Consider the following 21,707-nt stretch of genomic DNA (forward strand, 5'->3'; position numbering starts at 1 on the left):
CAAGAGAGGGAACACAAGCAGGGGGAGTGGGAGAGGAAGAAGCAGGCTCCTAGTGGAGGAGCCTGATGTGGGGCTCGATCCGGAACGCCAGGATCACGCCCTGAGCCGAAGGCAGACGCTTAACGAGACTGCGTCACCCAGGCGCCCCAGACTTTATTTTTTTAGAGCAGTTTTATGTTCATGGTAAAAATGAGCAGAAATTAGACTTCCCAAATACTCCCTGCCCCCACACAGGCACAGCTTCCCACACTTGTCATCCTGTACCACAGTTACACTTACTACGTCAGATGCATTTGCATTGACACATCGTTATCACCCAAAGTCTTGTTTACATTAGGGTTCACTTTTGGTGTTGTACATTCTATGGGTTTGGACAAATAGAAAATGACATGTACTTATCATTGTACTACCATACAGAATAGTTTTACTGCCCTTAAAAATTCTCTGCCTGTTCATTCCCTCCCACCTTCCTAGCCCCACAGTCACTGTCTCCAGGAGCTTGCCTTTTTAAGAACATCATGTAGTTGGAATCATATAGTATGTAGCTTTTCCCAATTGCTTTCTTTCACCTACTAATATGTACTTAAAGTTTCTTTATGTCTCTTCATGGCTTGATAACTCATACCCTTCGAGTGCTACATAATATTCTGTTGTCTGGATGTAATAATAGTTTCTTTATCCATTCACCTACTGAAGGGCATCTTGATTGCTTCCAAGTTTGGGCAATTAATAAAGCTGCTATAAACATCTGTTTGCAGATTTCTGTGTAGACATAGTTTTCAACTTTCTTGGGTTAATAACAAGGAGCACAATTGCTAGGTCATATGGAGAATATTTAGTTATGTAGGAAATCACTAAACTGTCTTCCAGAGTGGCTGTACCACTTGGCAGTCCCACCAGCAATGTATGAGAGTTCCTGTTGCTCCACGTGCTCACCAGTATTTGGTGTTTTCAAAATTTTGGATTTTGGCCATTTTGATAGATGTGTTATGGTGTCTCATTGTTTTAATTTGCAATTCCTTAATGACATATGTTGAATATCTTTCCATATGTTTATTTGAAATCTCTTTATCTTCTTCAGTGAAGTATCTGTTAAGGTCTTTGGCCTATATTTTAATTGGTTTGTTTTCTTAATTGTTGATTTTTAAGAGTTCCTTGTAAATTTTGGATAATAGTCCTTTATCAGATGTGCCTTTTGCAAATACTTTCTCCCAGTCTGTGGTTTGTCTTCTTGTTCTCATGACATTGTCTTTTGCAGAGTGGAAGTTTTTAATTTGAATGAAGTCCAGCTTATTAATTATTTCTTTCATGGATCGTGCCTTTGGTGTTATACCTAAAAAGTCATCACCATACCGGGTCATTTGATTTTCTCCTATGTTATCTTCTAGGGGTTTTATAGTGTTGTGTTTACATTTAGGTCTGTGATACATTTTGAATAAATTTTTGTGAAAGTATAAGGTCTATGTCCAGTTTTTTTTGTTGTAAACATATGCCCAGTTGTTCCAGCACCATTTATTGAAAAGACTGTCTTTGTTCCATTGTACTGCCATTGCTCCTTTGTCAAAGATCAGTTGACTGTATTTATGTGGGTCTGTAACTGGGCTCTCTATTCTGTTATATTGCTCTATTCTTCTTTTCTTTTACCAGGACCACGTCTTGATTACTGTTACTTACGGTAAGTCTTGAAGTCAGGTAGTGATAGTCCTCCAACTTTGTTCTTCTGTATTGAGTTGGCTATTCTCAGTCTTTTGCCTCTTACAATCTTAGAATCAGTTTGTCAAAATCCACAAAATAACTTGCTAGGCTTTTGATTGAGATTGCATAGAGTCTATAGACCAAGTTGGGAAGAACTGACATCTTGACAGTATTGAGTTTCCCTATTCATGAACATTATTTATGATTGATTTCTTTTACATTTAGTAGCTTTTATTTTTTTCTATTGTCAGTTATGCTATTTTTACCTTTGTGATTTCTTACATCAGAAAATCCTTCCTCATCCTGAGCTCACATTAAATATTCATTTATTTCCTTTTAAAATGTGTTTTTAAGCATTTAGTCCTTATACCCATCTGGATTTTATTTTTGCTATGTGGAATGAGGTGACGGTCTAACACTCTCCCCCCAAACACATAGTTATTTTTCCTCAAACCATTTCTTATCAAAAATAGATATGTATACAAATAATCAGCCTTCCAATTTGTTTTCTAACCCTTTTGTAGGGAATTGCATGCTTTCCCTATTTTAGAATATGGTCAGGCAGGAAGAGTGCGGAAGTGATCAACTCTTAGTTGATTACACCTTGGGAAGGCCACCTAACTGAACCCATTTCCCTACTAGGCATGCTTGCGGGTACCCGAGACAAACTCCTAGGTTGTGAATGATCCACCTGCATCTCCCCACCCTTCCTCAGATTCTCATGTACCCCTTGGAGAGGCATGTCCTGCTTCCCTTGGAGCGTCACTACCATATTCAGTTACCACCAGGGTGTGAGTCTCCTGAAGATGGGATGTGTGGGCGTATTGCTCCCTAGTTCTTCCCCTAGTACCGAGCTTACTGCAGGGCACAAAAATCTGAATGGACAAATGAACCACTGTTACAAGTAGGAATGTGCCACGCTCTCTGATGTGGTTTGAGATGAAATATAATTTGGGAACAGCTCTGTGAGGTCTGTTTCAAAGAGCATTATGTTCATGCAGTCACCCTACCTTCTCCATACTGCTCAGGCTGAAGACGCTCAAGCCGCACATGGTGAACACAAGGGGAGCTTTTCCCAGGACCACTCCCTGACTCTCACCCCCAGAGATGCGGTCTGGCATGGGGATTTTTTTAAAGTTCTTTGGTGGTTCTAAAGTACAGCCAAAGTTGAGAATCATGCTTTAAAAAGTATGGTATTAGGTTTTATTGGTATTGTTATAAAGATTCAATTAAGTAGTTGGATTTGGGGGAGAAATGTGCATATCAGACTCCCAAAAGATCATTGGTCCTGTGTGTACATTTTATTGCTGGGAAGATTTTACCCAAAATACTCCTTTGGTGAGTATTTTGGACATAGTTACAATAATATAGGACCTTATCTAATATGGCTGTCTCTTTTCTAGGTCAGCATGGATTCCTGGTTCATTCTTGTTCTGCTTGGCAGTAGTCTGACACGTGTAGGTGCCAACAATGCAACCACAGGTAAATTGTTCTGAATGGAATTTTGCTTTCACATTTAATGACCTAAAATTGGAGACATGGGTGGTATTAAAAAAAGAAAAAATATTTAAGTTTTACTTAAAAGTGATGGTATAAAATAAGTGTCTTTGGAAATCTCTGAGTCCTATTGAATGATCAGCATTGCTCTGTATACAATATACTACTTTAAATAAATAGATTGTATGTTCATCCCTGAAAATTTTTTAAAAAAAGTTGCTACTTAAGACTCCTGTGTATTGATTCTGAGGAAAAAAGTAATGAATCCAGTTTTCTTCCTCCCTTGAACAGTAGTCCTTTGGAGGTGGTAGAAGGGGTCCAGTGTTAGATAAAAGAGGGAGAGAGAGAGAGAGTGAGTGAGTGTGTGTGTGTGTGTGCGCGCGCACACACGTGTGTCTGGTCTTTCATAGGTCTCCAGGTATTTGAGAGTTTGTTTGTTTTTTAATTTATTTGAGAGAGAGTGAGCGGCGGGGGGGAGGATGGGGGAGCAAAGGGAGAGAGAATCTCAAGCAGACTCCCCACTGAGGGTGGAGCGTGACGTGGAGCTTGATCCCAGGACCCTGAGATCATGACCTGAGCTGAAATCAAGAGTCGGCCACTTAACCGACTGAGCCACCCAGGCCCCCCCTGTTTGAGAGTTTATTAGCGCTTGCTGCTTTGTGCCTCATAACTTTTGAGCTATCACATTCTTCATGGGGTTTTTTCTTTCTTTTTCTTTTCTTCCTTTCCTTTTCTTTTCTTTTTTCTTTTTTCTTTTTTCTTTTCTTTTTTGTGTTTATAGTTTCACCTTCAGTAGGCGTTACAAGATCTATGAAAACATCGACAGCAGAATCAGTCAAAGAAGAGACCAAAGCTTCAAATCATACTTCTTCAGTAACTTCTCTATCTGTGGCACCAACATTCAGCCCTAATCTAACTCTGGGACCCACCTATGTAACCACTGTCAATTCTTCAGACTCTGACAATGGAACCACAAGAACAGCAAGTACCGATTCTGTAGTCACTACACTTGCACCGAATGGAACGTGGCTTCCAGAGAACCAGTTCACAGATGCCAGCACTGAACCTTGGGAGGGGAATTCCAGCACTGCAGCCACCACCCCAGAAACTTTCCCTCCTTCAGGTACTGGGAATGATTTGTTTTTCTTTTCCTCTTCGAGGTTGCTGACTGTTTTATTATTTTGTGTTTTCTAGCCAGAAAATTTCTTGAAATAATTAAAATTGCAAACTAATGAAACTCAGATATAGAGAATTCTCAGGAATATCTGTTTAACATAGAGTTAAGAGGAAAGAAGAAATACTCTAGAGGATATCCTGCTTTGCCTGGCCATTCTGGTTAGACTAGGGAGGCTTGAGTGTTAAAGGTAGAAGAAGTAGTTTGAAAAATACAGGAGGAAGGGGAGCTAATTGATGATGCAAGAGACTGTAGATGAAAGGCTGCAGAAGCTGAGTAATAGGATTAGCCTTGAAAAGAAGGGATCCATGGAGACCGTGGGAAGGAGAATGGGTTTGGATGTCCATAAGAGATAGGGAATGGGAACCCTGTGGCGAGGGGTGGAGTTAGAGGAGCTCAGGGAAACAGTTAAGTTGCAGCGTCAGCTTGTTCAAGGCCTCAGCCCAGCCCACTTCTTTCCTTCAGTCCATCAGTGATTGAATGGGAAGTGGCACCGAAGATAGAATCAGCCCTGGGTCAGAGACCAGGTGGGCGGAACAAGTTTCTGACCCCTTAGAACCTCAGGGTCCTGGTCTGTAAAAGAGAGGGGGTCCCTCAGAGGGCCTCTGCGAGGAGTAGAGGAAATTGTTCTCTGACAGCTGTGTAACTGTCATTCCTTTTCTAGCAAAAATCACTGTTCCCTCTTCTGTGGTCTCATCCCCTTGGCTCATATTTCTTCCCTGTTAGATGGTGAGGGCCTCTAGACTAGTATCACATCTCGCTAATGGGGAGCATTCAGAAAGTATTTGCTGAATTGAATCTCATTTGGCTACTACAGGTGACCGCTTTTAGCTGGACTGTACAACCCAGACCCTGCACCTACCTGCTTTAATCCCATATTTTTCCGCTATAAATGGTATACAGCATTTGCAGTTAAGAGCACAGTCTACTGAGCCACACTACTGGGTTTGAATCCCATCTCTGCCATACACTGGCTGTGTGACCACAGGCAAGTTTATTTAACCTTTGTACCTCAGATTCTTCATCTGTAAAATCAGAACGAGTGATAGTAATAATACTTACCTCATAGAGGAACTATCAGAATGAATTGGGTTGATATAGATAAAGCATTTACAGTGCACGCCTGCACGTGGCAAGCAAGTGGTGGGCGTTGTACTGAGAATTTTAAAGAGTAATCCTGTGAAGTATCCTATGAATCCGCCGAAGTTGGTTCTGTTTTATGTTTTGCAGGTGGAGGAGGTTTACAATGATGAAACTGTAACTTAGGGAGTATTTTTCAAAGTACAGGTCATGACCAGTTCATGAAATCAATTTAGTGGGCCATCATGTTTTGTTTTGTTTTGTTTTAAATGAGTGGTCCTGTTCCATTTCTATTCTTTTTGTGTTCCGTATATTATTTTGTGAAACTTTTGTTTCAGTTACACAGAAACACATACTAACAGTGTAGAATGTATTTCTTGCTGTGAGTTACTTCAGGCCATTACTTCAGGAGGGAAGACAGAATAACTTGTACAAGCTGAATTAGTCAATGGGAAAGGTGAGACAGTAACCCAGGCCTGACTGACTTTGTATCCTGTGTTCTTCACTTCTGTTGTGTACCGTCTTCATTTACCAGTTCTGTGACATGACTGTGGATAATTAGAGATCTTTAATAAATGCTTAATGTAAGACTTTAGAGGTTAAATGATTTGTCTTAGATCTCAGGGCTGGCAGGTAGCAAGTTAAACCTATTTCTTATTTTTGTGGTCTTTGCACGCTGCTGTTAGGGAACTGAGTTTTCCATATCTGACTTCGGTCTCAACTATGCCATAGCTTAGAAGCCGTTTATTGTACAGTTAACACATTTCAGGGGAGACTGAGACTACATTTCATTGGTGACTTTTTCAAGATCAGTAAAACACAAGGAAACCTTTATGGTACATTAGGATGTCAAAACCTGAACCCCCCCGTCCCCCTCATCACTACCATCTCACCCATCCTCCTTATAATCGTTACATCATAAGTTTTGGTTAAATAAGTATTTGATGTTTTATATTATTATAAATGTAATGTTATTCCCTGCTGAGCTAGAAGTATAATGTGATGATTTTTCTTTTCTTGTACAATTTTTTACTGGATTTTATAATTACCTTATAGTTCTTTTTTTTTTTTTTTTAAAGACTTTTGAAGATTTTATTTATTAGGAAGAAAGAGCATGCGTGCACACACAAGTGGAAGGAGGGGCAGAGGGAGAGAGTCTTCCAGCAGACTCCCCACTGAACATGGAGCCCATCATGGGGCTCAGTCTCACGACCCGTGAGATCATGACCTGAACTAAAACCAAGAGTCGGCCATTTAACCAACTTAGCCACCCAAGTGCCCCAGTTGCCTTATATTTCTGTTTTAGTTTTCTTTTTTCCTGTTACTAGCCAGTTCTTCTCATACTTTCCATAGCCTCTCAGTACAGTCTTCAATAAAGTAAGATCTGTAAGGTAATCTGTTATTTATTTTTTCCTAGAGTTGTCCGTTGTTTTACTCAAGTCTAGGCTTGATCATCAGGGCTGCTGCCCAGGTGTTGATGTGGGATTTCCCTTCTCTATTATTTTGGAAATTCCCTTTGCTTCCTGACTTCTGTATTGACCTCTTTCTTGGATTACCCCATCAATTGGTAACCGTATCTTCCAGTAGCTTCCTGAGATAGGGGTCCGTGGGAGGTACATTGCACGAGGCCTTACATGTCTAAAAATGTATGTAGGGCTATGTATAGAATTTGAGGATGTATTTTTTTTCTCCAGAATGTTGAAAGCATTGCCCTGACTTCTAATTCCCAGGCTTGGAGGATTCTATTGCTATCCTGATTCTTTTTTTTTTTTTTTTTTTTTTAAGATTTTATTTATTTATGTGACAGAGAGAGACAGCCAGCGAGAGAGGGAACACAGCAGGGGGAGTGGGAGAGGAAGAACCAGCCTCCCAGCGGAGGAGCCCGATGTGGGGCTCGATCCCAGGACTCCGGGATCACGCCCTGAGCCGAAGGCAGACGCTTAACCGCTGCGCCACCCAGGCGCCCCTATTGCAATCCTGATTCTTAATCACACTTTGGTGTGTTTTGAAAGATCTTTTCTTTATCATTAGTGTCGTGAAATTTCATGGCAATGTGTCTTGATGTGGATCTTTTTCATTCATTATGCTGGATATTTGATAGGACCTTTAGAGCCTTAGTTCTTTGATTCTGGAACTTTTTGGTTCTTCAGTTTGGGAAATTTTTCTTAAATTTGGAAATTTTCTTCCATTGTCCATTTTCTCCGTTTTCTTCTTCTAAAACTCTTATTATTTGGATATTGGACATGTCCTAGATTAATTCTTTATTTTAAATTTTTCTGTCCTTTTGACCTTTGCTTTGAGTCTCTGTTTTCTCCTTTTATATATGTATATATACATATATATATATTCCTTTTCTTGTATTTATAGCACAAATGATACACATACGTATTGTGTATATTTCTGCACATTACTGTTTTTCGTTAGCCTGTCATACTTGTTCTGTATTACCGTAAAGAGCTGCTTCATTGTATGGTTATACCTTAATGTATTTATCCAGTCTTCTCTATCAGTATACATTAAGGTTGTTTTCAGTACAATTTGTCATTTCAAGCATATATGAGAATATTGGTAGGATAAATTATTTTTAAGTATCCGTTTGTAAACTCGTGGATATTGCCAAATCTTCCTCTATTGGGAAATTTATTCCTATAAACAGTGTGTCAAAGTGCCTGTTTTCCTCTGCTGTCTTCAGTGCAGTAAATTATCAAACTTCTGGATCTGTGCCAGTCTGACAGGTGAAAATTAGCATCTCAGTGTAGCTTTAATTTGCATTTTACTGAGTAAGGTTGAGCATCTTTCCATATTTGGAAAGATCACTTTTATTTCTTTTTCTAAGAACTCTGTTGGTATCCTTTGCATGGTTTTCCTATTAGAATGTCAGGTTTTTCTGACTCATTTACAGAAAGATCTTTAATGTTAGGTAAACGAACTTTCGCCTACCGATCATAAAGTTGCAAATATTTTTCCCCAGCTGCTCATCTAGCTTTTCTTCATTGCAGAAACTATCATAAGCAATTCAAAATATTTTTTAATTAAAAAAATTAATCAGTTTAACTAAATGCTTTCTCGGTATTAGATCATATATAGGAAGGCTTTTCTTTTTTTTAAAGACTTACTTTAGAGAGAACACAAGTGGGAGGGGCAAAGGGAGCCAGAGAGAGAATCTCAAGCAGACTCTGCACAGAGCCCATGGTGGGGCTTGATCCCAGGACCCTGAGATCATGACCTGAGCCAAAACCCAGAGTCTGACACTTAACTGAATGCACCACCCAGGCACCCCTAGGAAGGCTTTTCTTAGTCCAGTATTACAAAATTATTTTCCTTACAATTTCTTCTAGACTTACGGTTTCTTTCTTCTGTATATGTATGTGCATGTGGGTGTGTGCTTAAATCTTTGATCCATCTGGAATTTATTCTGATGTGAAGTATGAGCTATGGATCTGTTTTTTTCTCAAATGGTTAACGACTTATCCCAATAGCTTTTAATGCATATCTATATTTTTCCTCACTGATAAGAAATGCTACCTTATCAGATACTTAATTCTGGTATGTATTAAGGTTCCCATATGTATCTGAGTTCTGTTTCTTGGCATTTGTATTTTCTGTTAATCATTTTCTCTGTATCAGAACCCCACTGTTTTAAATAATTGTAACTGTAAAATAGTCAATATTTGATAAGGTTAGTCATCCCTTATTAGTCTTATTTTTCAGAATTTTGCTAGCAATTCTTGATTATTTTTCTTTATGAATGTTATAATCAGCTTACATAGCAGGAGAGAAGTTTTTATTGATCATGTCACATTTATAGATTAATAGGGACGATTTACATCTTTAAGTCTGTCTTTTTTATTATTATTATTAAAGAAACAGAGGGAGAGAGCACAAGCAGGGGGAACAGCAGAGGGAGAGGGAGAAGCAGGCTTTCCGCTGAGCAGGGAGCCTGATGTGGGGCTTGATCCCAGGTCCCTGGGATCATGACCTGAGCCGAAGGCAGACGTTTAACCAACTGAGCCACCCAGGCGCCCCATCTTTAAGTCTTTCTGTCCGAGAATTCAGTGTATTCCATTTGCTTAAGTCTTACTTTGTATTTCTTGGAAGTGTTAAAGTTTTTGCCATTGACGTGGCACATGTTTTGTTCAGCTTATTTCTAGATATTTCAGAGGTTTCCTTTTTGTTATTTTGGTGTTTTGTTTGTTGCTAGTATAAATGGAGTGTTTTCTTCCGCTGTGTCTTCTAACTGGCTGCTGTTGGGGCTATGAAGGCTGTTGACTTTTTTTTTTTTTTTTTTTTTTTTTTAGATATAATTGATCTGGATCATTATTTTAGTTTTGGGTATACTTCATAAAGCTATTGACTTTTGTAGGTATATTTTATCCTGGTCATCTTAATAAATTTCATCAGTGTTTGACATAATTTTTTTCGATTATCATAAATCTTCAAATCCATCTCTTACTTTTTCTCTTTAAATGAATTGGTGAATACCTTCAGAACAATACTAGGACGCAGTGGTAAAAGCACTGTCTTGCACCTGACTCTCGGAGGATGTTCCTAGTGGTTTTCCATTAACCATGGTGCTGACTCTTGGGTTGAGGTAAACATATTTATCATGTTTAGGTTTTATTAATTTATTCCTGCTTTAAAGAGCATACACGTCAAGAATGGGTGTTAAATTTTGCCAGTTGTCTGTTCAGCATCAATGAGCAAAATTGTTATGATTTTTTCTTTTTGTAATATGCTATGGTGAGTCATTTTAACTTTGAACTATTTACATTTCTGCAAAAACAACCCTACTTTGGTCATGTTGTATTTTCCGTGAATGAACTGTAGCAATTTGTTTGATACTACTGTATTTGGGGTTTTTCCATTGACATTCGTAAGTTATTTCTAAATTAAATTGGTCTGGGTGTTTCCTTTATATGTGTGCTTTTTTTTTTTAATGTATGTGTGCTATTTTTGATAGGTTTTAGTTGTCAGTGTTTTGCTTTGCTTCGCAGAAAAATGAACTTAGAAAACTGTGCAACTCATTCATGTTTTCAAAATTACTTGAATGGATTTAAGGAAAAGTCATCTCTTAAGATTAATTTCCTACATAGCTGTTAATATTTGTTATATATTTATGTCCATTTTCATGCTTGAGTTGGGTAACCATTTATATATTTCACAGTTTGTTTTTTTTCTTCCAAAGATCTGGTGTTGTATATTTATTAGTTCTACCATTTTTCAGTTTCTATAATTTCTTTTTTATTCTTACTCTTCCTTTCTACTTTTCTTAGATTTATTTTGTGCTTTTTCTTTCTTCCTGAATTGAATGGTTAACTTGTTTTTATTTTCATTCTTCGCAGTTAATTAGTTTAATTGATGCTATGAATTTTTATAAGCACAGCTTTAGCCATATCCCGTAAGTGTTCTGATAGGCAGTTGTATTAGTTACAGTGCAGCCTAAACTACTCTGATAAAGACCAAAATTCAGTGACTTAAGTAGACAAAAGTATCTCTCTCTCCCCTCTCACATTCCAGAGATAGACAGGAGGACTTTGCCTCATCAAGGACTGAGTTGTTTGGTTTTTTTTTAGGGGGGTAGGGGCAGAAGGAGAGAGAAAATCTTTTTTTTTTTTTTTTAATTTATTCATGAAAGAGAGAGAGGAGGGGGAGGAGTGGAGGGAGAGGGACAAGCAGACTCCACGCTGAGTGCAGAGCCCAACTTGGGCTGAAACCAAGAGTCAGACGTTTAACCGACTGAGCCACCCAGCACCCTGAGAGAGAGAGCGAGAGAGAGAATCTTAAGCAGGCTCCACAGCGGAGCCTGATGAGGGGCTCTATCTCACAACCCTGAAATTATGACCTGAGCCAAGATCAGGAGTCGGCCAGTTAATCGACTGAACCACCTGTGTGCCCTCAAGTTCTTTTTTTCTTACCAGTTCTGCCATCCCAACAAAATTGCCATCATCTGCTTGGTCAGAAATAGCTCTCATCATTAGGTTCTGGTTCCAGCCCCTAGGAAGGAGGAACAGAGGTAATGGGAACAATTTCTTTTCCAAAGGTTGTGATCCATAAGTTACCCTTATCACTTTTGCTTACATCCCATTGCCTAGAATTCTTCATATAACTATATTTGGCACAAAGGAGTATTAGAAATGCAGTCTCTAGCCAGACAGCTTTGTGCTCAGCTAAAACAAAACAAAACAAAACAGGGTTTCTGTACCAAGAGCAAGAAGAAGAGGCTATTACTAGGGGAGAGTTGGTGGATTCTGCCACAGGAGTGATTTTATTATTTTTTAGGTATTTTACAGTTTGGCTTTTCTTTTAATATTCAGATGTTTTCTTTGTTAATTTCTAGTTTTGCGTCAAGATAGAAGAATATTGTCTGTGTTATTTTTGTAATGGGGAATAATTTATAAGGGCTTGTGGCTATTCCACAAGCCTTTGGAAAAGTTTTGTCTGTTAATATATAGAATTTGGTCTACACTGGTTAGATTTTTTTTTTCATACTGGTTATATTACCTATTACCGTTTAAGTCTTTAATATCCTTAATTTAATTTTGTGCTATTGCATTTTAATGGCCTAAAAGACATAAAGACCTCTAATACTATTGTTTTTGTATTTCTTTTTGCATTCTTGTACTTTTTATGAAGATTGATGTTGTGTGGTTTTTACACTCCGAGAGAAGGACAAATCACTGATTAAAGTTTAGTGAGTCTGGGCAATCTTGTTTTCCCATTTGGTAGAGAGTACCTCATTCTAGCTCCAACATACATAAAGAAGAAAGTATCTGTTTTCCGGGAGCTTATTTTGTCTTAACTTAGGTTGAATTGTAATGTTTTTCTTTAATTTGAGAGTGAATGCTTCTGTTTCTCACTTATTACACAGGTAATTCTGACTCGAAGGACAGAAGAGGTGAGCCACTCACCTTATGTCTGTTGTCCCCTTTATAGTGTACAGTATTCATCATGTTTGCTCACAGTCTGTGGTAACCTTGTGCGTCTGTGTGGTTTTGTGTTTACTTTCCCTTGTTTCCATATTAACCTTGTAGAGAAGAGTAACAGAAACAAATATTCACTTTTTAAATATAGATTATGAAGTCTAACATTTATGATGTCTTTTAACAAGTAATAAAACAGCTTTATCATGTCACCTTGCTAATACCATCCTTCGGTGATATTAAGCCATAATTTCTACATCATAGTTAATTCCTAATGTCTAGTCAATAATTGCCTATAAACATCCTAACTTTTTGTGTTGTTTTCCCTAGTCTATAAAGTGTCGACCCTTTGTCATTTTATATGGATTTTATGGGTTTTCACCTCTCTAGCATAACGTCCCTATGGCCGGAGATGCTGTGTCAGTGGTCTAAGCAGGACTGCCAAATCCCTGGTCACCAGAGAACAGAATGCGTGGGTACTTACGTGTAGTGCACATTTTGCTTAGGACAATAGTAAGGCTACCATCAGAGGGTGTAAGAGAAAGAGAGATCATTCAAAAGTCTAAGAAATGATCATTGCGTTTGAGTTTGGGAAATGTTAATCTGTGAACCAGTGTTTCTCCTGTGATTTCTTATTTTATTAAATGAGCTTTCTGAGGCTTTATTTTTTCTTATTCCACTATTTAACCATGCACAGTTTTTCCTGAATAATTAATAGAACATTTGAAGGCTTACGAATTCCCACCAAGTAAGGGAGCATTTGAATCAGAAAAGTAGATACTTTAATCCTTTATGTGTTGTCCATCTGCCACTGTATTTTGTGAGGATTAGTGAGGTGTTATTCTGTGCACAGATTTCTTGTGATTTTCCAGCTCTCACTTTCTTAAACTCAGGAACTAGATTCTATCAAGTAGTGTCTCTGCTATTCACATTTGCTTACTAGATCTCACTACCAAATGTAGACTTAATAGATTTATATTGGAATAGATAACATATTTGCTCTCTAAAACTCCTCTTTTAACCACAGAAGTCAAAGTGGTATAAGCTTTAAGATTAAACATATAATCTCTGCTTTCTTCCTCTACATAGTGTGTATTTTCTTAACATTCAGCCTTTTCTTTTTTTATTTTTTTATTTTTTTATTTTTTTTAAAGATTTTATTTATTTATTTGACAGAGATAGAGACAGCCAGCGAGAGAGGGGACATAAGCAGGGGGAGTGGGAGAGGAAGAAGCAGGCTCATAGCAGAGGAGCCCGATGTGGGGCTCGATCCCAGAACGCCGGGACCACGCCCTGAGCTGAAGGCAGACGCTTAACCGCTGTGCCACCCAGGCACCCCAACATTCAGCCTTTTCTTGCCCCAATATTATCCCTGTTTTACCTAGTTAACATGGATTTGAGTAGTTCCAGTATTGTGATTAAAAGGAAATGAAATTACCTTAATTATCTAGAGTATTGCTAATCGTGACATACTATTAATACATATTAGCATATATCCCTTTAAAGTTAAAAAAAAATTTCTGTAATTGCTTTTGACCAAACAGGAAAATGAAGAGACGTACATATTCTCAGCAATATCTAAAGCCCCAAATGTAATGACATTTTTACCAGAGCAGATCTTTAGAAGTATTTCTATAAATTTTGATATCACATTCTAATTTTATTTTATTTTAAAGATTTTATTTATTTGACAGAGATAGAGACAGCCAGCGAGAGAGGGAACACAAGCAGGGGGAGTGGGAGAGGAAGGAGCAGGCTCATAGCGGAGGAGCCTGATGTGGGGCTCGATCCCATAACGCCAGGATCACGCTCTGAGCCGAAGGCAGACGCTTAACCGCTGTGCCACCCAGGCGCCCCCACATTCTAATTTTAAAACCAAATGCTTCCGGGGCGCCTGGGTGGCGCAGTCGTTAAGCGTCTGCCTTCAGCTCAGGGCGTGATCCCGGCGTTCTGGGATCGAGCCCCACATCAGGCTCCTCCGCTATGAGCCTGCTTCTTCCTCTCCCACTCCCCCTGCTTGTGTTCCCTCTCTCACTGGCTGTCTATCTCTGTTAAATAAATAAATTTTAAAAATCTTTAAAAAAAAAAAAACCAAATGCTTTCTGAGAAACGAGGCAGATTATTTTAAAATATTTGCATCATAATGGGTTTGCTAAGCAAAGTATGTCTTATGCAGATGAATTAAATTATAAATTTTTCTGCACTGGTCTCTGGGATGCTTTTGAATAGCAATGGCTGGTGTTTTAATTGTCAAAACAGAAAGCAATAAAAAGAGATGAAGGGAGGCAGGCAACATTGCTTCCTTTCTTTTGAAGTCCAAGAAACTGGTTATTTTCTCATGTGTAATATTTTAAAAATATATCCTACGTTATTCAGTCTAACTAGCTTTTTTTTCTAATTGTGGTAAAATATACATCATATGAAATTTTCCGTTTTAACTGTATAGTTCAGTGAAATTAAGATATTGTTGTGCAGCTATCACCACCATCCACCTCCAGAACTTTATCATCCCAAACTAAACTAACCATTAAACAGTAACTCCCCATTTCTGCCTTCTCCCAGCCCCTGGTAACTGCTATTCTACTTTCTGTCTCTATACATTTGTCTATCCTAGCTACCTAATTTAAGTGGAATCACAACAATACTTTTCCTTTTGTAACCAGCTTTTCTTTTAAAGCATTTTTACTGTTGTTAATTTGGGTGATTTGTGTAATATATGGTAATGCATTAAATCTGGTTCTGGCATTATCTCCTGAGTACCTCTTCCCCATGAAGTCAGTGGTCATGAGTGCACTCTCCAGTTTTTCTTTAGTCTTCACTAATTTTACATCTCGGTTTTATTAGTTTTGTTCTAGAGAGAACAGACTCTGAGATGGCAAGTTTACTGGAGAGTACTTTCTCTCCCCACAGCACCTGCAAAGCACTGAAGGCAGTAGTATTGAGGAGAGAGAGGACATGAGATGCCACGTGATTGGAGCAAAGGCAGCGAAAGCCTCAGTCAGTCCTACAGGAAGCTCTGGAGCTGGAATGGGGGTGGCAGGGGCTTTCCCATGGGCCAGCCTACTCTCTTAGGGCAAGGGCAGTTTCTGGGAAAGGACTTGCTGAGAACTGTTAGCCACTAACCCTCCCAGCAGCTAGGGGAATGGGTTCTTTGGTCTTGAAGGGGAATCTGTAACATCTACTTCCCATTCTCATGAAGTTTGAGCAGGATAGTGATGCATGCTCTCATTCATCTATTTAGAGGTTTTCCTGTGTAAGAAAATGCTATTGAATGATCTTGATGTATCTGTTAAGGCTGGGGAGTGAGTGGCATAGTGGAATATTTGGAGAAGCTGTTGTATGCAGTGGTTAAAAGTCCTGGAATCTGGGGCTAGACCATCTGGGTTTATGACTTGACTATGCCAGAGGGTGGGGTAGATATCTGACTTCCCTGTGCCTCTTTTCACCATTTGCGAAATAGGATAGGAACACAATTTCCTTCATAGGGTTATTTTGGAGAAAGAAGTAACACATAGAAAGTGCTTGGCCTACTGCTGGGTCAGCACATAGCAGTTGCTCAGCGAGTGCTGGCTGTCACATTGCTACTGCTACCATCCCACCATTCTGTTACTGTTGATGGGAGACAAAGGAGGTCAGGAATCTCAGCCAGTCAGTCGGCACTCACAGACACAGGGGAACTCCTGCCTCCTGGAGGCTGTGCGTGAGGCAGCTCCCAAGGCAGGGTCATCGTGGAACAGTATCACTACGACTGTAGACATTTAGCTATTCTCCTGCCCTGCACCTTTTTTTTTTTTTTTTAAGATAATATGTATTTACTTGAGAGAGAGATCATGTGCCGGCAGAGGGAGAGGGAGAAGGAGGCTTCCCACCCAGCAGGGAGCCTGACAATGGGGCTCAATCCCTGGACCCTGGAATCAAGATCTGAGCCAGAGGCAGACGCTTAACCAACTGAGCCACCCAGGTGTCCTGGTTTTTTTCTTTTTGTTTGTTTGTTTTTAAGTCTGGAAATAGTATTCTCTAAACATTTGTGAAGAAGGAGTCCTTGAACCTCAGAGTTCTAGAACCAGACACGATAAGCATTCTGTTGAACCCCAGAGGCTCGTTCAAGTTTCTCAGCTCTCAGATCAGATCACCTGCTCCCCCTCGGCTTTCTAAAGAAGTATTTTCTGATCATAATAGTAAATGACATTATTATTGTAAACTCCATGGCTTTCCCTAAGTACCTTTAATTATATATTCATTCAGTACCTGTTAGATGCTAAGGAATCCAGAAAGAAAAAAAATATTCCCTATCTCATGGAGGAAACCTCTGAACAGTAAGCATCAAAGTCCACTCAGCTACATGTTACTTGGCCATACCACACAAAGTGCTGCGAGAGAACGTAAAAGACTTGTGCCCGGAGAGTGGGAAGGACGCAAGGGGGTGTACTTTGGGCGGTTTAAATTAATATAGTGACTTAGAAAATGAGGATGCGCCAGATAGGGTGAAAGTAAGGAGATGTGAAAGAGCAAGTCAAATATTGGAAGAACTGCACAGTTGAGGCTCACAAGGTGGGAGCGGCCAGAGCCAGCCTGAGCAGAGTGGACCTGCTGGCACAGTGAGCTAACGGGCCAGGGTGTCTCCTGCTGATGGTAAGGAAGTGACGTAGCAGGTTTTTGTTTTAGAAAGATAACTCCGGAAGCCTTAAGGGAAGATAGGTGGGCAGTAGAAATTAGTTTCTGAATGATAATTTGGCCCAGACAAGATTGGGCTCAACCCAGTGGTTTGGGTTCTTGAGGCAACCTGATGATTTTTTGCTGTGTTTAAAGCCAATAGGAAGCACTTAAAACATTACAGCTCTACCTTTGAGAGTTGATGAATACTAATATCGAAAACTGTAGAGATGAGACAAACGGACCTTAGGAATTGAGGCTAAAGGAGTATGGCTTTTACTTCAGTGATTATTTTTGTAGTTGACCGAGGTGTGTCTGAGTCTTTAGGTGACTCACCTATCTACATGTGAGCTGTTAGAATAACATGACCCTTTGTTTTCTTGGGAAAAGGATATAGCAAATAAGACATCTGTTGTCCCAGAACACCATTTTAGTATTTTTGAAATGCTATCCCCGTAGCCTGCGTCTAGGAAGTGAAATTTGCTAGAATGGATAGTGGAGAGGAGGTGGGGGTAGGTCAAGGAATAGACCAGTGTGCTTGCCTTGCCTACACCGGCCTGCATCATACAAGGCCACCTCCAGAAGATCCAAACCAGGACAAGCCCGAGAGATGAGATGAGGACTGTCCAGTTAGGGAGGGACCCTAGGAGAGTGACTTGATCCTGAGCCTTTCTCCAAGTCTGAGATTTGATACAGGGAGCTGTAAGTTCTCTCCTGTTTTCTTAAAAGATCTGAGTCTCCTTCCTTCACAGAGGCCTGGGGACATCTTTATTATCTGTATTGTCCTTCACTGTATCAGAAATGTGGATGTAATTCAAATGTCAAAAGGTACAATCTTATTTCTATGACAGAGGGCTATTCTGGCCTGAAAGCTTGGAAGAGTTAAAGTGGTGCTGGTCCTGTAGTTTACGAAGAGTCCGGAGGATAATGTACCTTTGTGGTTTTGCTTTAGATTTGTACCTTTGTAATATGGGCAAGTTAATCTCTGTGCTTAGTTTCCTCACCCATAGAACAGAGTTATTAAGGTAATTGAATGATACGTGTATGGTGCTTTGCTCTGTGTCTGCTATATAAATGCTAAAATACTAACTAATCATTTTTATTTCTCAGTTATCTGGCTAGCTGACTGTTTTGTTGTATTACTTATAGTTGTCAGCTCTACTACTGTTGGTCATAATACTGCACTGTTCTTGCCTTCATTCATTCATTCATTCATTCATTCATTCATTCATTCAGGACTTGTTCTGACCACTCCATCTTACATCACAGAACACCTCCCCCATTTCCTCTTTTACCCTGCCTTATTTTTCTTCATAGCACTCATTACTACCTATATATTTCTTTACTTACCATGTTGTTCTTTCTCCTCTACTAGAATATAAGCTTCATAAAGGTAAGGAATTTTGATTTATTCACTACTGTACCCTCAAGACCTGCCTGGCACAACTAGTCACTCAGTAAATATTTGTTGAATGAAAGAATAAATACTGAGTGCAGGGATATCTGGATGTGATCTTGAATCCGTGCCTTCCAGAAATTTGTAATTTAATGGACATATAATCAGTGACTTTAATTAAGTGGGATTAGTGTTGTAGCAAAGTAGGTGCATAGTGTTATGAAAGTACAAGAAATGAGCAGTTACTCACAAAAGTGATAGTTGACCTAGAATTGTATAAGAGCAGAGTTGGTAATAACATTCTAGATCAGGGTTCAGCAGATTTTTTCTATTAAGGACCAGATAATAAAGAATTTCAGTTTTGCAATCTTACTATCTCTGTCACATCTATTCAGCCCTGCCTCTGTAGTACAAAAGCAGTCCTGGGAAATATGTAAATGATTGCAAATGGCTGTACTCCAATAAAATTGTATTTATACAAGCTGGCAGTGGGCTACATTTAGGCTGTAGTTTCCCTGTTTTCAAGACAAAGGACTCTGCCCTATCCTAAAATCTGGACTGAGGTTTTCTGCTAGTATGTGAGCTTCCGGATGCCAAAGCCAACTCTTTTCCTTTGGTATCAGGCACTTTGCAAATGTTGCTTCTTTTAAATCATCCATTAACTATAAGAGGTGGAGAGTGTTAATATATTTGCATTTCATAAGGCATTCCACCAGGTTTCCAGGAGATTGTCATACTACTACTAAATAAGATAATAGAGTTTTGAACTCTTGGGTTTGTCTGACTCTAAAGTTCCATGCTCTGGAAACGGCTTTCTTTTGACCTCAGGCTGAAATGAAAATTTGGCTAGATGAATAACTCCAGGTTCAAAGTCCTTCTTAAGAACTTGGTAGACAGGGGCACCTGGGTGGCACAGCGGTTAAGCGTCTGCCTTCGGCTCAGGGCATGATCCCGGCGTTATGGGATCAAGCCCCACATCAGGCTCCTCTGCTGGGAGCCTGCTTCTTCCCCTCACACTCCCCCTGCTTGTGTTCCCTCTCTCACTGGCTGTCTCTATCTCTGTTGAATAAAAAAAAAAAAAAAAAAAAGAACTTGGTAGACAGTGGCACCATTGACTTTGGTGGTGGTATTTTAGATGTGCGGTCATACATAATTCTGATTCTTGTTTCTCTATAGGGAACCTTTTTTCTTCTGCTAGAAGTTTTTAAGGGTGGCTTCTGGTTGGTTGGTTGATTTCAACCCAAAGTTTCAAAAGCTTTGTCAGGGTATATCTAGGTAAAGCTCCTTTTTTAATATCACCACTGAAACCTTATGGTCCCTTTTGGCCTGCTAACTAAGAAAACTTTCTCATATAATTCCTTTCCCACCTTCCTTACTGTTTTCTTCTTTGGGAACTCCTTGTTCTAGTATTTGAACAGCTCCTAGAACGCTTAGATCTGTCCAGCTTGTCTCTTTACTGTTAACACTTTCCATCTCACTCTTACTGCTCTGTGTTCTGGGAACTTTCATGATATGGTCTTTCACATTACGAATTTGTTTTTCTGTTTCATCTTTTCTCCTTTTCAACCTTTCTGTTGAGATTGTTTCTCCCCCAATCATGTTTTAGTTTCTAAGAACTTTCTTAATTCCCATACTGCTCCTTTTTTCCTAATTTTTTTATTGTGGTAAAGTACACATAACAAAATTTACTGTTTTAACCTTTTCTAAGTGTACAGTTCACTGGCACAGAGTTCACTGACATTGTTGTGCGGTCGTCTCTACCATCCATCTCCATAATTCTTTTCATCTTGTAGAATTTGAAGCTCCCTGCCCATTAAACTGTAACTCCCCATTCCTCCCTCCCTCCAGCCCCTGGCAACCACCATTCTACTTTCTGACTCTCTGAATTTCACTACGTAGGCACTTCATGTAAGTGGAATCATACAGTGTTTGTCTTTGTGTGACTGGCTTATTCACTTTGCATGAGGTCTTCAAGGTTCATCCATGTTGTAGCATATGTTAGACTTTCTTCCTTTTTAAGGCTGAAAATATTCCATTGTGTGTGTATACAACATTTTGCTTGTCTGTTCATCCAGCAATGGACATTTGGTTGCTTCTGCATTTTGGCTATTGTGACTAATGCTGCCACGAACATGGGTGTACAAATATCTCTTCAAGACCCTGCTTTCAATTTGGGGGCATATACCCAGAAGTGGAATTGCTGGATAATACGGTAATTCTATTTTAATTTTTTGTGAAACCACCATACTACTTCCACAGCAGCTGTACCATTTTTACATTTCTACTGACAATCCACAAGGGTTCTAGTTCCTCCACATCCTGGCCAACACCTGTTATTTTCTGGGGTTTTTTTGGTTTTGGTTTTGGTTTTTTTTTTTATAGTAGCAGTCCCTGATAGGTGTGAGATTGCTTCTTGTTTGGTAGTGGCTTTTTAAAAAATCGATGTTGTCCTCTTGCACAAATTATAATATATTTTCTTTTTTAATTTTTCATTTTTAATTTTTTTTAAGATTTTATTTATTTATTTTACAGAGAGAGAGAGACAGCCAGCGAGAGAGGGAACACAAGCAGGGGGAGTGGAAGAGGAAGAAGCAGGCTCCCAGCGGAGCATGGAGCCTGATGTGGGGCTCGATCCCAGGACCCTGGGATCACGCCCTGAGCCAAGGGCAGACGCTTAACGACTGAGCCACCCAGGCGCCACTAATTTTTAATTTTTTCTAAAGATTTCATTTATTTGAGAGAGAATGTGTCTGCGCATGAATGGGGGGGGGTGGACAGAGGGAGAGAGAGGAGCAGACTCCCCGCTGAGAGGGGAGACCAGTGCTGGGCTCAGGCTTGATCCCAGCATCCTGGGTTCATGACCTAAGCTTACGGCAGACACTTAACCAACTGAGCCACCAAGGTGCCCCTGCAGTATGTTTTTAACGATTTATTCTATTTCTTGTATTACGTCTGTTTCCCAGGACTGCCATTTGCTGTCCCTGGTATTTGTGAAGGTCTCCTGTAAAGATGCAGTGAGTTTTGCTGTGGAGCATTGAGTGGATTAGAATGTGTTCACAGGAGGTATCCCTTTGGGAGGAGAAACAAGAACACATCCTCAACTAGGGATTTGGTCATGGTTTGGGAAGTTGGATATCGTTGTCCTCTAGGTGGAGCTGCCTTCCTTTCTTTTTTCCCCTTAATTCATGTCTTGTGGCCTACCCACCCTTGTCCTTTCTGTCATGAGGGCTGACCCAGGAAACTGTCTTTGGATGGAGTGTACCTAGCAATCACGTGCAATGTAAAGACCCTC

General features: G+C 39.6%; 1 protein-coding gene across 3 annotated transcripts in view; it reads left to right on the plus strand.

The window, feature by feature from the left end:
• The window catches only part of PTPRA (protein tyrosine phosphatase receptor type A), a 151,796-nt gene that overhangs the window by 80,205 nt on the left and 49,884 nt on the right, over nucleotides 1–21,707 (plus strand). For 2 of the 3 annotated variants that reach the window (XM_045808019.2, XM_045808011.2), the window contains 3 exons: nucleotides 3,099–3,177; nucleotides 3,974–4,315; nucleotides 12,315–12,341. In XM_045808019.2, the coding sequence (XP_045663975.1) occupies nucleotides 3,105–3,177; nucleotides 3,974–4,315; nucleotides 12,315–12,341 (442 nt within the window). In that variant the 5' untranslated portion in view covers nucleotides 3,099–3,104. The remainder of the gene's footprint in view (nucleotides 1–3,098; nucleotides 3,178–3,973; nucleotides 4,316–12,314; nucleotides 12,342–21,707) is intronic. The other variant, XM_045808028.2, reaches the window with a different exon arrangement.

This window comes from Ursus americanus, chromosome 22 (genome assembly GCF_024610735.1).
Source record: "Ursus americanus isolate L20-20 chromosome 22, mUrsAme1.1.p, whole genome shotgun sequence".
NCBI classification, from domain to species: Eukaryota; Metazoa; Chordata; class Mammalia; order Carnivora; family Ursidae; genus Ursus; species Ursus americanus.